This window comes from Engystomops pustulosus, chromosome 5 (genome assembly GCF_040894005.1).
Source record: "Engystomops pustulosus chromosome 5, aEngPut4.maternal, whole genome shotgun sequence".
Classification (NCBI taxonomy): domain Eukaryota; kingdom Metazoa; phylum Chordata; class Amphibia; order Anura; family Leptodactylidae; genus Engystomops; species Engystomops pustulosus.
This window is the reverse complement of record NC_092415.1, coordinates 33,253,581-33,269,849: the sequence shown is the minus strand read 5'-3', so window position 1 is coordinate 33,269,849 and position 16,269 is coordinate 33,253,581. Positions and strand designations below refer to the sequence as shown.

The following is a 16,269-nucleotide window of genomic DNA, read 5'->3' as shown; positions in this document are numbered from 1 at the left end:
TGTAAAAAAATTATAATTTTTTAACATTTTTTCAGCTTTAACCCCTTAAGGATGCAGGGTTTTTCCGCTCATTTCTGGCTCTCCAACTTCAAAAATCCATAACTTTTTCATTTTTATGTGTACAGACCTGTGTGAGGGCTTATTTTGTGCGTAACAAATTTTACTTTCCCGTAATGTTATTTATTTTAACATGCCGTGTACTGCGAAGCTGAAAAAAAATTCCAAATGGGGAAAAATTGAAAAAAAAAACGCACATGCGTCACGTTCTTGTGGGCTCAGTTTTTTCGACTTTGACTGTCCACTCAAAATAACAGCTCAGCTTTATTCTATGGTTCGGTGCGATCACAGTGATACCAAATTTATACAGGTTTTATTGGGTTTTAATACATTTTAAAAAAAATTAAACGAATACAAAAAAGAAAAATTTTTTTTACCATCTTCTGACGCTAATAACTTTTTCATACTTTGGGGTACGGAGATGTGTGAGGTGTCATTTTTTGCGAAATGAGGCGACATTTTCATTGCTACCATTTTGAGGTCTGTGCGACATTTTGATCATTTTTTATTTCATTTTTTATGTGATGTAAAAAGGTGAAAAAGTCGCATTTCGGACATTTGGGCGCCATTTCCCGCCTCGGAGGTCACCGCCGGCCATAACTGTTTTTTTATTTTGATAGATCGGGCATTTTGGGACGCGGCGATACCTAATATGTTTGTGATTTTTACTGTTTATTATGTTTTATATCAGTTCTAGGGAAAGGGGGGTGATTTGAATTTTTAATATTTTATTAATTTTTTTTATTTTTTAAACTTTTTTTTTCTTTTTTTTTCCACTATTTCTTAGACCATCTAGGGTACATTAACCCTAGATGGTCAGATCGCTCCTACCATATACTGCAATACTTCTGTATTGCAATATATGGCATTTTTGCAGGTCATTCATTACAATGAGCCACTGGCTCATTGTAACGAATCTCCAGAAGCCATGTAGCCTCGGGTCAAAAGAAGACCAGAGGCTACCATGGCAACCAATCGCCGCCCCCCGATGACGTTCGGGGGCGCGGCGATCGAAAAAAAGATGGCGGCGCCCACTCGCCGCCGTCTTTTAGACGCCGCCGGCGACTTTGCAAGCACCGACCGCGGTTATTAGCGGTGCGGGTTTTCTGCAAAATGCAAAAACCCCCACCTTTGTATAAAGAGGACTCAGCCCGTGAGCCCTCTTCATACACTCCTTATACCTCTGCGCCGTAGAACTACGGAGCTGAGTGTTAAGGGGTTAAATTTATTTAGTTTAAGGTTATTCAGAACCCAAAAATACCCGACTTACAAATGATCACTAGTTACAAATGGACCTCTGGATGTTGGTAATTTCCTGTACTTTATCCTTAGGCTACAATAATCAGCTGTAACAGTTATCACAGGTGTCTGTAATGAAGCTTTATTGTTAAGTTGACTTGACTTGGGACATTTTCTACACTCAGAGTTACTCTAGGTAGTACAAAGAGCACTGCTATTTTAAGGCGACATATACAGACAGTCCCCTGGTTACGTACCGTACAAGATAGGTTCTGCAGCTTTGTTCTTAAGTCGAATTTGTATGTAAGACCGACCTGTATATTTTATAATTGTAACCCCAGCCAAAAATGTTTTGGTCTTTGTGACAATTAGATTTTAAAACTTTAGGATTGTCATAAGAACCAGTATTAACAATAAATTTTAATTACAGACACCTTTGACAGCTCTTACAGCTGATGATTGTAGCCTTAGACTAGAATTCAGTAAATTACCAACATCCAGAGGTCTGTTTGTAACTAGGGGTCGTCTGTAAGTCGGGTGTTCTTAAGTAGGGGACCGTCTGTACTGGGCTCCCTGGGATTACAGGAGTTAAAAGGTGTGGGCTGAGTTGGATTATCAATTTGTCCTGTAGGGGAGCTACATTAATATTCCAAATTTCTCTTTTCTCTACTATAATAATGTCCTCAGGATGCCAGTAAGATTGAAAGCTGTGACAGAGCAGGGAGTAATAAGTTACTTCTTAAATTGCCGTGTTGGCATTTTGTGATCATTAAGCGGTTTTGTTGTAGTTTTGGCACCAGGTCTCTAAAAGGTTCCCAATCACTGGTCTATGGTGTTCTTCAAATAGCAAAACTCCAACTGCAGACTTATCCCTAAAACTGGGGATTTTCCTAGCCTGAAATAGAGTATATTTTAAGAATGTATCTCACTGTAGAGTAAACTTTAAAAAAAAAATTGCAAATATGAAGAACTTTTCATCCAGAATGAGTTAGAAAATCTGTTTATGATTTTATGGCAACTTCAGACTTCAGGAAGGAAAGATATGTCCTATCTAAATGTGAATGTTCTGCTACTTCATTTATTCCCCAGCAAATACTAATAGCTAAACGTCATCTGAAATATTTACACAGGAAAAATAAATATTAATCCTCTTCCGACTCATTTATGACAAGAAATTCACAGAATTTGGGCAAATTTCATCATTCTGACACATTGCACAGCAAATTCTTCATTGGAAATTGGATGGATGATTATTTACTGAACAGAACCATATATTTTACACAAAAATATAAATATTATTGTATGAGATCTTGTGGTTTTAGGTTATTTTGAGGATACACTTATTGTACAGTGTAGATAATATTTGTTTAATTTCAGAGATAACTGTATGACTATATATATATATATATATATATATATATATATATATATATTTATCCAGAAATGAAAATCTCTTCCAACTGGAATTAAACATAATTCTATATTTCATTGAAAATATTATCTTTTAAAGTTTCCTAGTCAAACTGCTACAGTAGGTGATTTCATTTATTAATTTTACTGTGTCCCATATGAATCAGACACTTACCCGGTCCGGAGGAGATCCTGAAACTGCATTGTCCGATGGAAATGCACTGTGCCGTGATTCAAGAATATTGTGCGCCCAATTTGCAGAATGTGTTGCTTCCCTGATCAGATCTGCCGGAGTTCACCATCTTCCTCTTGTTGCATGTAAGTGCATGGCTTGCGACAATTTTTAAGTTAAATACCGCGGTTTGTCTGAATCTGTTAGACCATCCGACGTCCCGCCCCCCTAATTTGTGTCGCATGAAAGCCTTCACAATTGCAACACAATCTGGTCGCGCGCGGCACAAAAAATGCGGCTGCGGGATCTTTAGTAAATAAGCCCCAATATATAAACCTGTCCCCAGACAGCGCTCCCTTGTCTTTTGATTTGAATTAACATAGAACAACTTTCAACCATATTTTTTGTATGGACCATTCATATAGTTAGAATAAATCTAGTTATTTTAATCTTTTCTGAAAACTGAGACCCTCCACACCCCTTATCATTTTTGTGGCTCTTTACTGTACCATCTCAAGTTCCAGGACATCATTTCAGCCTGGGACTAGAGTAAAGAATTTAGAGAGCTTCATCAGTTAGCAAAGAGGTCCATCTTTAAGTCAGTTGGGGACCACCTGTGCATGCCCAATTCTTTCACCGGGCTGGGTTGGTGATGGAAGAAACTCTCCCCTCTTCTATCTTCAGGTTTAGCATGACCCAGCTCCATGCGCTCTGCCCAAGGGCACACTATGACATCATGAGGCACCGTGAGTGCACAAAGCTGGGTCGTGCTACTGCTAAAGATAGAAGAGTAGAGAAGAGGAGCTGTGGGGAGCGTCAAAAGGTGAGCTACCTTTATACTGGGGGCAGTGTGCTCAATGATTTGTATACAGATGCATCATCACACATATATTAATATATAAAGCTGAGTGTATATGTGTGTGTGCATGTATGTCCACTAAATTAACCTGCACCGTCACGTTTACACCGTCACCAAATTTTGCACAGTCGCTGTCTGTGACTCAGGGAACGTCTAGGACTCAGTTTTGAGCTAAATTTTCACCCTGAGCTTTCCAAAACTCACTTATTAACCACCATATACAGCAACCATTGTCTGCTGCTGCTGTAGTGTAGATTCCATCAGCGCATGAACTCGCACCGATCTGATATTAAAAATGATAGAAAAGATCTCCCAGTGGCTGCACATTTCTCCAGAGAGGACCACACTATGGAAGACTTGCAGATTACTATTTTAATGGGACATTTTAAGACACAGAGGGAAAGGAAAGAATGGGAGTATAAATTAATGCAGAGATTCAACACCTTACAAAGTGGTCTTGACATTCATGCGGCTTCATGACCCTCGACCTCTGACCTGGAGGCCACAAGCAGATAAGAGCCAGGGCTCTCTTGTCTTGCCTCACAGGTTTTTGGTGTGTTTATTGCCGTCCTGTTGTAAATAAGATGTCCCTGTATTTCTCAATAATTTTCGTTTTTTTAATATACTTTGATGATCACTGCCTAGTGTGTATAAAATGCTGTGAATTTTCTGTTTCATGCTAACATCATGTCTGATGAAGAGAACTAGTATTCTTGACAGCTCACCATCAAATATACTCAGTTAGCCTCAAAAAGGTATCACCTGATTTCTTCACTCTTTTGCTGCCGCTGTGGCAGTTGGAAGCTGAGCTATGATTGGTTGCTGTTCTGCCACAGGTCATTACTATGAACTTTGACAGGTTACTATAGTCAAAGAGTATAATACAGCTTTGCTGTGAGGTAAGATGTGAAGTAATATGTGAGGTAATATGATAACCACCATATACAGGAGCCATTGTCTGCTGTGGCAGTAAGCAACCAATCACAGCTCAGCTTCTATTCTGCCACAGGTCATTGATATGAGCTCTGAGCTGTTATTGCTAATGATATATATGGTATAATACAGCTTATCTGTGAGGTAATATGTGAATTAATATGTGAGTTAATATGAGGTATTATGATAACCACCATATAAAGGAGCCATTGTCTGCTGTGGCAGTTGGAAGCTGAGCCGTGATTGGTTGCTGTTCTGCCATAGATCATTAATATGAGCTCTTAGCTTTGATAGGCTACTATATGCAATGAATATAATACAGCTTAGGCATGTGTTAACGTGATGTCAACACATGCATTAACAAAGTTGACATAATGTTGACATCAATGTTATTAGGCAAATCTCCTCTTATCAACTGTTGTGATGCGTTTCAAAACGCATACCTTAACACAAACAAGTGTGTAGTGCAATGTGTGAGGTAAGATGTGAAGTAATATTTTAGGCATATGATGACCACCATATACATGAACCATTGTATGCTGTGGCAATAAGCAACCAATCACAGCTCAGCTTCTATTTTGCCACAGGTCATTAATATGAGCTCAGAGCTTTGATTAGTTACTATAGTCAATGAGTATAACACAGCTTATGTGTGACGTACAGTGAGCGACAGAGAGAAAGCCAGGGAAAGTGATTAACAGAGAGAAAGGGAGAGAGAGAGTAAGACAGGCAGGGAGATTGAGTGAGTGACTGACAGAGAGACAGCCAATGAGTGTGAGTGAGAGACAGATGAGGAGAGTGTGTGACAGAGAGACAGACAGGGAGAGTGAGTGAGAGACAGATGGTGAGAGTAACTTAGAGACAGAGACACACAGGCATAGTGCGTGAGTGACAGAGACAGCCAGTGAGTGTGAGACCGAAGGGGAGAGTTAATGACAGAGAGAGAGAGACGGGGAGAGTGAGAGAGGCGGGGAGAGTTAGTGACAGAGAGCCAGGTGGTGCAAGTGAGTGACTGAGTGAGTGAGAGAAAGGCAGGAAGCATGAGTGAGTGACATAGAGACAGCAAGTGAGTGTGAGTGAGAGACAGCGAGAGTCACTGAGAGGGAGAGATAGATCTATATTATTTTTGTTAACCAATTCTATTTTGTTATAGCTAAGTGCATTTATTTACCTTCCCGGGCAACACAAGGATCTACAGCTAGAATATATATATATATATATATATATATATATATATATATATATATATATATATATAAAGCGAGGATGGTATTTAATAAAGGGGACACAGTATGAATTTAAAGGGGGTACTGCATGTATTCATTCATTACAGGGATACTAAAATCATGTAAATTAAAGGGCTCTGTAAATATGGTAAATCCTTTGGGATACTGTTTATATGTATATAGGGACCAGGACTTGGTCCTGGTGCTGTGTTTCTGTATAAAGCTTGGTTCTAGTACTGTACTTATATATTGAACTCCATACTGGTGCTGTATTTATGTACTAAGCTTTGTTCTGGTCACATATGTATGTAAATTGCTATAATAATGAATGACATGCACAATATAATCATTTTAAAAACCCTGTACCGTTTTTACTTCCGGAACTATTTGTTCTTCCTTACATTTAAATTAAATTTTAAAGGGGTTCTCTAGGATTACATTTTATGGGGTCTAAAATTAACAAGTGTGCCATACTTGCCTCTTACCAGTGCTCTGATTATCGTGCAGTATTTTTACCGCTTCTGCCTAGAAATTTTGCACAGTACTTTATATACAGTATTTTTCAGACTATAAGATGCACCTTACTATAAGATACAACCTAGATTTAGTCATTCAAAAAAAATTTTTTTAATTCCTTGTTGGCCACCCACGGCCCTGCTACACCTATAAACACACACACACAGCTCTACTGCTTCCATGCACACATAGCCCTGCTACAACCATCCACACACACACAGCTCTGCCACAACCATTCACTCACACACAGCTCTGCTAAACCTATACATACATACCTCTACTACATCCATTACCTTACCGCTGCATTCTTTCTCTCACACACAGTTCTGCAACAACCATTCAAGCACACACTGCTCAGCTACATCCATTTACTCACACACGGCTGTACTACAACCATTCACTCACTTAGGTCAGCTACATCCACTCACTCACACATAGCTCAGCTACAATCATTCACATACACACAGTATGCTGCATCCATTCACTCACACACAGCTTGACTACAACCACGTATACAGCTCTGCTACAACTATTGACTCACACACAGCTCGGCTCAGGTCTGCTTAATACATTCACTTACATAAATACACTCATCACTGCCAAAGACACACACACCTCTCCATACACAGTCCTAGCCACGACCGTTTTTCTGGTACTATCCCCTGGCAGCAAGAAAGTATTGAAGGTCCTTGCAGTGATGGTCCTTACTTTAGGTCCTGCAGTAACATCCATGTTGTCGTATGAGTAAGGAGAAGGAGAGGTGCAGAGGTTGAGTAGAGAACTTTGTAAGGTCTTGACCCATTGTACAGGTCATTATTGGATCCTCCTGACCTTCAAACTATAATCAAGAAACAATTTTTAGATTTTTTCTTGCTTATAGTTTGAAAAATAAGGTATAAGTATATGTGTATATTTATATGTTTAAGGCTACATGCACACTGCCGTTTCCTGCCGTACCGCAGCACAGCGGGCACACGGCAGCGCGCGGGGAGAGGCTGCCCCTCTCCATAGGGATGTATGAACTCCCTCGTCCCCCATGCGGCAGTGTGAATGCAGCCTTATCATAATACTGTCTCTTTTGAAGATGTGGAGTGTCTACTATATATCTATGCCACATGGAAGCACACAAATTCTACGCGCTTCCATAAAGTCGGTAAATCACCGGCTTTACCAATTCCATACCAAATGAGCAGTATCCACACAGGAAAGTAATAGTAAAAGCAAGTGCATATAAACGGTATTGTCTGCTATTTATTCGCAGCTTTATTTGTCTTTTAATTACAACACAATAAAACAATGGTAATTACAGAAGATGCAATCGTATAAAAGCCAATGATCCCTTCCCTTAAGACACTTACAGCAGACAACCTGCCCTACCCCCACACAGCCCTCCTTAAGAGAAACATAAAATAAATAGTAATAAATAGAAATGAATCACTGCACAGCCTTTACCACTTTGACTGACATGGAGAACGCTGGTCTGGGAGCACAGAGGCTTGCAATCCGTTTCAGCTGCCTGAAGCCTGCGCCGGCAATTTTCGGAACGATGCAGTCACAGTGATAAAGCTTTGTAAACATCTTTTTTTTTTTTTCTTGGAAAACATAATGTTGCCGTGTTATGGAATACAATACAATAAAATAAAATTAATAATATTAGTAATAAATCAGTTAGTGACCCACGTCTCTTAGACGATGCGATATGGGGCATCACAAAGTTTTTTTTTGTTTCGTTTTAAATAAATTTTAACTTTTATTGTCTGTGCAATGAATTTAGGTATTAAAATATGACTTATGCAAATAACATAGTGTTTATGCATTGATTTCTAATAACCCATGTAAATACTCAGTCTAAGCACTACAGACGGTCTCACAGTCTCCATACACGTAGCACCAGTTATTCGGATTTGCACACAAATGAGCTTTGTGTTTGTCGTTAAAAGCAAAATAAAAAAATTTCATCTATCAGAACGTAGTTAGCAAATCTAATCTGTCGATATTTTATTAGAACATGAATACATTGTGACATTTTCGACCCTGTATTTTCAACTTTTGATGTTATCTTACATATTGATCCTCATGGGAAGTGTCTAATAATCATTTCATTTGTAGGATTAAAAATAGTGAATTTCTACTCGACATGGTATTGTTTTTAATGATATTTTTGGGTCCCAGAGGTCTTTCCATCTAAGACATTTAGTCCACCTCTAGGGCCTGCATCTAAGAATTTGCTGATCTCTTCTGATGGAATAGGTGGTTTATCTTTCTCGAATGACTTTTTCTATGGAGGATAAAAAAATAGGAATGCTTGGCTCTTACCAGAACTGGATAGTAGGGGATGGAGACGTGCATGGATGCCAATCTCCCCTTCCACATGTGATGCAAAGTTTGGGCCGAATTTAACTGGTTTGTTGCCACTGGACTAGGCTCAACCCCCCTGCCCGTAACGCCCATGTTTAGCGTTGACACTGATCGTCGGTATTAACTGGTACTGCCATTTTGGGAAAGATAGTCACCCCCCAATGACAATATCGATTTTAAACATGCTGCAACAATTTATATGCTGACAGCGACTTTGCTGGTGGTATTGAAACAGTTAACACCTGTAAACTGTGCAGGCACTGGTTGCAGGTTTAGCTAGGGGCGTGGTCCCGATCTGGGCCTGCACAGGATTTTGATCCCTACTGCTACTCTTTGGGGGTCCCCAACCTCTATTTTCTAGATCTCTCATTAGGTGCAAGAAACTCACATCTATATCTAAAGAATATGTCATACATCTCTGAGAGGGAAATTTTTTTTTATATTAGATTTGTTAATAAAGATAACTAAAATACATTTTTTAAATGAAATTCATTTACTCCAAAAACTTAAATCACCAAATGTATTTTATATTGTCATAAGGCCTCACTGCTATCAAAACCTTAAACTTCAGGTATGACTGTAGATATCCCTATGTCACATATACAGGGATCTAGCAAGGCTGGGTAAATGTTATAGTAGAGTACTACCTACCTTACTGGGTCCTGTACTTGTGGTTCAGTGGACCTAGCCTTACCTACCCAGCCATGGTTTCTACTGCCTAATACTCTACTTTCCACAGACAACACTTGTTCAGCTAATGGTTGTATAGACACCAGGAACCCAAGAGTCCAGATTGGGTTCATACATGTTAGGTGTATGGGGGAAATACTGTTGTACTGTTTTAGGCTACATTCAGACACACGTGTGCCCGCCGATTCGAAGCACAGCGGGCACGCGTCGGCGCCGGGGAGAGGAGGAGCTGATGAGCGCTGCTCACTCCCGGCCCTCTCCACAGGGATATATGGCGCACGGCGCCGTATGCCGAGAGAAGATAGGAAATGTCCTATCTTTTCACGGCTACGGAACGGTGCGGTGCCACACTTGTGCGGCACAGTACCGCGCACCCATTGCCCCCCCCCCTATATACGTATATCCAACGTATATACTTTGAAGTATATACGTACCCCATACGGCCGTGTGAATAAGGCCTTAGCTATACTTTTCCATCGGGTTACTCAGGCCTTACATAGGTCGAACTAACAGGCATATGTCAACATACTAAAAGAAAGGGTATTGAACAGTGAAGAAGACATTTTCCATGTAATGCTAATATTATCATTCATATATATCCCCAAATAGAACAAAGGTCAGAAACTCAATGTGAACAGGGCTTGTAAACACACGGCTGTGACCCATTCTTCCACAATACATCCTATACCTTCACTACTTTGAATGGAGTTATGCTTTGAGATGAATCTAAAACTATATAAATATTAGAAACTCTAAATGACCTGTCTTGGTGCCAGGCTTCAAACACAGGTAGAACAATGTGTTGTCTGTACTAGAAGATTATAGATAAATGGGCATCTTGGTTTTTAAAAAATAATATTATTTTAGAAGGCAAAATTATGTAATAGGACTCCCTACATAGGGATTACTTTAACAACTATCTGCTTGATATAACTGGTAATACTCATTTTTTTGGACACAGTCCATTCACTTTATTATATATACATCTACCTCTATCATGATAATATTCCAAAATATTTTATCATATACTGTACTTTATTTAATAGTATGTAATAACGTTTGTAATATTTTTTGAAACCATGTACTGTGCAAATCTTTTTTTTTTAAACTTTACTATTATATATCATGGTAATAAGTCATAGCCAACACCGCCAGAAATATTGATGCAAAAGGGGATAGGTGACTTCTCAAGATGCATGGGAATTTAAAGGGGTTCCCCACCACAGACCGTAATTTCATGACAATGGGATAAGAATATTTACCTTGCCACCCTTACCTATTTCTGAACATAACTCCACACCTATCCTAACACTATGTACAATGACAAGATGTTAGGCTCCACAGCACCAAGTCTGGAGCATTGCTTGGTCAGAAACGCCAGGGAGTCACCTCATTGATATCGATATATTATCAATTTTCCATTAATATCTGAGGTTATATCATTTTATTTTGTAGCCTCATTACATAACTACTGTATTGATAAGATAAAGGGGGTTTTAGAGGATTTAAATAGGTTGTAGAGAGGATAGTGAAATTTTTTTCGGCCTCTGGAGTCCAACTCTTGGGACCCTAAGAAATTACAAGAACTGTGGCATGTCATTACTCACAAATACTCCATGGCCATGGCATATCATTACTGGCATGGTATGACAAATAATCAAGACTACAGGGTCAGAGGAGCAGTAATGAGTAATGAGATATTAAATAGTTGGTTTTGTTTAACCTATAGTATTTTATTTTAGGAAAAATTGACTTAAATTGTCTTAAATATAGAACTCCTTTAAAACAATAAATGCTGTTTAAAATTTTAGCTAAATTATTAAATATGCTAAATAGTGACATACTGATACATAAAGAGATGTCACTGTTAATACACTTTGTGGGACCGCAATGGGGTCTTTCAGAACCCCTTATTGAAGAATGTATGCCATGATTGTACTTGGTCTATATATTTGACTATGAAAGGTTCTGTGATGAATTATTACAAAAGTTGGAATGATAAAGTGTGACTTTTATATGGCAACTAAAAAAAATGGCTTCTATTAGCATAAGTTTATCTCCAGTAAGTAACATTGCTGGGGTGATGCAGCGATACAATGTGCTATATACGGTATGCCCACATAGACATTTGTGTGCAAATTATTCCACCTTTTCATATACATATTTTCTTTAAAAATTCAAGTATTCTTGAACAAAAAAAAATATGCTATATTGAAATGCAAGTATATGTGCATACCCTAAATTTACTAGACAAACTTAATTAAAAAATGATCATTCATTTACAACTTGCATTCGCCATACATCTTAAGTATAAGTTTCTCCTGTTTAACATACACTAAAAGGTCAGAGGGCACAAAGAGCAAGAACGGTGCTCTTTTTTACACAGCAAGCTTTCTATAAAACGCCAAAGTCATGACAGTCAACGGGACACAATTTCGGATAAAGGCATACTGTTTCCATAGAACACTTGTTTTCCTACATGCTGACTTTTAAGATGAAGCCAGCTAACCATACTGCAACTGTATTCCCTATACCCTCCATTAAGTGTTTATAACATAGTGCTTGTAAAAGTAGAACACTGCAAAAAGCAGTTGTAAGAACTTCCGTAGAGACGTCACTCACGACTTTACTCTAGGAATGGCAAAATATTAAAATAAAAAATGACCCAATGCTGGAGATCAGATGGAAAGATGAATATAATACGTCTGACAAGAAGAAGATGCTTTAGTGCTCCTCCTACTCCGGTATGTGTCTGCCGAGGAGCCACCACCTCCTTGCCCTTTAAAGACTATAGTTAACATGCAATTCAAAGACAAATTAGTTTTAGGGTCAAAGTATTCAGATGTCCACCTAGTATTGACTCTACCAGTGCCTGGATGAAACCATATTCAAGCTATTATGTTCCATAGCCTTGTGTTTCCTACCGCTGCCTTAAATAGTAATGAACTCCATATCCCTAAACATATCCTTCCTTATATTTCTTCATTAAAATACAATTTTGAATCTGTTGAAAGCTTTATCAAAATACTGACTTCTGTATATCCTTAATCAACTCTAATTCTTGTGAATATTCATTTCATTTTAGTAACCAACAGGCCAAGGCCAATAGAATCTGAGAATTAATACAATAATGCTCAAGAGTCATAATACGTGTCACAATCGCCTTCACTACAGGACGGCCATGTTGTGGCAGCATCGGAGACATTCTTTTTCTCACCAAGGTTCCAAATGATAGGTTCCTGTCAGACCTAATAAGTGCCGTAGGCAGTGGATCAAATATCATGAGGTGAAAAGAAAATTAAAAAAAAAAAGCAAAGAAGTTTTTGTTCAGTATATTAATGACTAAAAATGTGTTCAAAACATTTTGGACAAAGCTCAGAAAAAGTTGTATAAAACACAAAATGAATGTATCATTAAGGCTGTTACTGTATTGCAGATAATTTGGCCCCTTGTTTTGTTGGAAATAAAAAGTCTGTCCAAACAGTCTCAAGGTCCAACATCACGTTGTTCTCCCACAAGGTCAGTTGTGGGCATCTAGCCATAGCAGACAGAGAATCAATCCTCTTTGGAAACAAAGCTGTTTTGGGTCTTCACACTCTTTCGAAGGTTCGTTTTTGGGTGATTCTTCTACTCGATGCTCGCGAATTGCAGCATAAGACTATTCAAAGAGGATCTGCAGTATTTGAAATGAGAAAAATTTGAAAGCAAAATTATTTCAGGAATTTTCCTACCACCGGGTGCCGACGTCTGGACACAAAGTCTGCTTCCAGAGTATAGAGGAACGGCCTTAAATTGAATGACAAAGAAATACAAAAACTGGAGGAACGGCAGAAACTGTATTTCATGGAAGCTCCCCAGATGATTGAATCCCCACTCAGGTGCAGGACACAAAACCTCTTGGATTTTAAAGATCAGCCATATGACCCTGGCCCACAGATGCCTGTGTCTAGCTAGGGAACAGCATAATAGCTCTGATGTTGAATCTCAAGTAACCTCAAATTTCTACAATAAGAATCCCTACATCACACCCACTCTTGCATAGAGCGTTTACAGTACAGTATGTGGCGGGGTGTTCCTTTCCTTTTGAATTGAAAGACGGTGTAAACCAAGACAAGGAGGCACAGGGCCAGGATACAGGGGATTACAATAGCTATGGCTTTCACAGTGCTGGCTGTGTTGTCTAGCTTCATGACAATGTCTACATCATCTTGAGTACTGGTTCGATCTTTGTCTCGGTCAACTGAAGTCTCACATCCCATGTAATCTTTGAGAATTGACCGTGGGTATCCGGGTTCGACTTTCAATCTCTGGTTGTGAAATTTCCAGTATTCTTTGCCTTTATAAAAGTAAGTGAAGCCTAAAAAAAGAGAATAAATTTTACATTTTAGCGTGCGTTCTATTTTTGGTTTCACAAACACTTATTATTACATCAATTTGGGCAAACCAGGACAATGCAATGCAAGATTTGTATTTGTATGACATCCCACAACAAAGGATCTAAAATCAAAATGTACCTCCCTTAGAGGACATTTCAGATCCTCCACCAACTCCAACTTATTCTGTTAACTGTTCTACTTTGTGGCTAAACTGATCCCAGAGCAGATGGAATATTGTTCTAGGCCCATCTATTCTAAAAAATGAATACAGTTAGTTTTGGCCACCAATATGTATTATAGGCTCCATTATCAGTTTGTGGGGGAGGTGGGCTAGACCATAGAGTTTGGAACTGTGAGGTCTAGAGAAATTAATATAACCGGATTATGGTCAATAGACTTTGTGAAACATCCTCTTAAGTTGCAGGATGACCTGAGATTGACTTAGTGGGGGTTATTAATCCATAGTAGTTATAGCGATGTGCCCATGGCAGGCCCATACAACCAATGATGACTGCACAGATCTCTCCGTGCACTGGAAGCCAGCAGGGCACTGGACATCATAGGCCGTTGCGGACTCCTACTGAGAGCGAGACACGTGACCTGCGGCTCCAGCAGACTACAAACAAACTTTACTGTGAGAAATACAATATACTGCAGGTGAATATATTAGGGTCTTATAATTACCCTGGTAGTCTGTTTGCTACAAAATTGTTCCCTATTATTGTTCTTTGTCAAAAAGGCTTTTTTATATTGTGCATTTTATAAAAGAAAAATACATGTCCATTGTGTTCAAATCACAATAAGTATGTAAAAAGGTACATGTTGTTACAAATTTGAGATCCGTAAACAATATTTTTAGAGAACCGTAGAACTGAATAGGCAAAGAAGAACTGTCAAAATGTTTTTGTAGTGAAAGTGAATGGGAAAACTTATGAACATATCCCATAATTTCTTTATTTCATAGTTACTATTTTAGGATTTACAAAGAAAATGTTATATTTTAGCTTCAATTATATTAAAAACATGTGCTCGAACCTTGTACTGGGTATACTCTATAACTTCTATCTCTATCTATCTCTTCTATCTCTGTTCTTAGATAGATCTACCAGTGCCACCATTTTGTTCTTTATATTAAATAGGAGACTGAGGGATGGCAGAAATGCATCAACTTCCTCTCATTCTGTCCCTAGGAGCTCAGTCGTGATGTCTTGTAATGATTGTTCTTAGAGAGGTTGTTCTCTTTCGTCCACTGAATCAATAGAAGTTAGTCATCTTAGTCATTTACATGGATCTGTTCTTGTTAATGTGACTCATTTATGTTTAGCCGCTCCTTCGAGATGTAATAATCAGGTATAAATCATTGAATGCACAATATCCTGTATCTTCAACATACCGTTCTCTTTGTCAACAAAAGCTCCTTCAGGTGATTCTGGTATCCCTTTCCATATCGTAATAGATTTGGGGTAACCGGGGTCCATAACTCTCATTTCTTCGTTATATCTCCAGTACCTGAAATAAAGTAGCTCTGGTTATATCTTAAACTCCATACAGTATCAGTACAGGGTCAAAGGTTTTGCAAAGTTTTGACCTATAACACAACGCTAAACAAACCTTGACATCAATGGACAATGCAAAAATTTAATTAGGTACAGGCAGCCCCCACTTAAGGACACCCGACTTCTCTGCCCAGTATGACCTCTATTTAGCTATCTGGATGTTACTTGAGTCCCAGGCTGCAATGATCAGCTGTAAGGGATCTGTATTGAAGCTTTATTGATAATCCTTGTTCCCATGACAGCAAAAAATGTGGAAAATCCAATTGTCTTTGCAACAAAAAAATCTTTTGTCTGGAGCTACAATTAGAAAATATACAGATCCGACTTGCATACAAATTCAACTTAAGAATAAACCTAACGAACCTAACTTGTAGGTAACTTCTAATCTGTGGTGGTATGTGGTGGGTTTAGGACACCAATTTAATTTTAAGGACCTATTTTATAAATATTGTATCAATATTTTTAGCCTGGAAAAAACCCATTCAACATCTATATATCAGTCATAATGCAACTTACAAGATCCTCGAATTTTCCACCAAGGAGACAACAATTTTAAAAAGTAGTAGTATTGACCATAGTTGAGAAAATGATTGAAAGAATCTTGTTAGTATGGTGATCCTTTCAGATAAGCTCCAATACTGGAAGTAAGCTAAAATCCTGAAAAAGATCCATCATTCCGGCAAGCCGAGACCCTGATGAGTTGAATTGTTGAAGTGTTCTTTGAAGCCTCCTGTGATACCACACACTATTTTTGGAAAGTGTGTGATTGCTGAGTATGATAATTACAACGAAAGAATGATTATCTCCCCCCATAATGACTCTTCAAAACGAATCAACAACTACATAGATAGCTACTTCACATGCCAATAAATGCTCA

General features: G+C 38.5%; 1 protein-coding gene across 2 annotated transcripts in view; it reads right to left on the bottom strand.

Annotated features, from left to right (window-relative positions):
• Positions 1 to 7,653: 7,653 nt before the first annotated feature.
• MMP16 (matrix metallopeptidase 16) overlaps positions 7,654 to 16,269 on the bottom strand; it is a 141,416-nt gene continuing 132,800 nt past the window's right edge. For both annotated transcript variants that reach the window (XM_072151580.1, XM_072151581.1), the window contains 2 exons: positions 15,230 to 15,345; positions 7,654 to 13,817 (listed from right to left, as the gene is read on the bottom strand). In XM_072151580.1, coding sequence (XP_072007681.1) covers positions 13,483 to 13,817; positions 15,230 to 15,345 — 451 coding nt within the window. In that variant the 3' untranslated portion in view covers positions 7,654 to 13,482. The remainder of the gene's footprint in view (positions 13,818 to 15,229; positions 15,346 to 16,269) is intronic.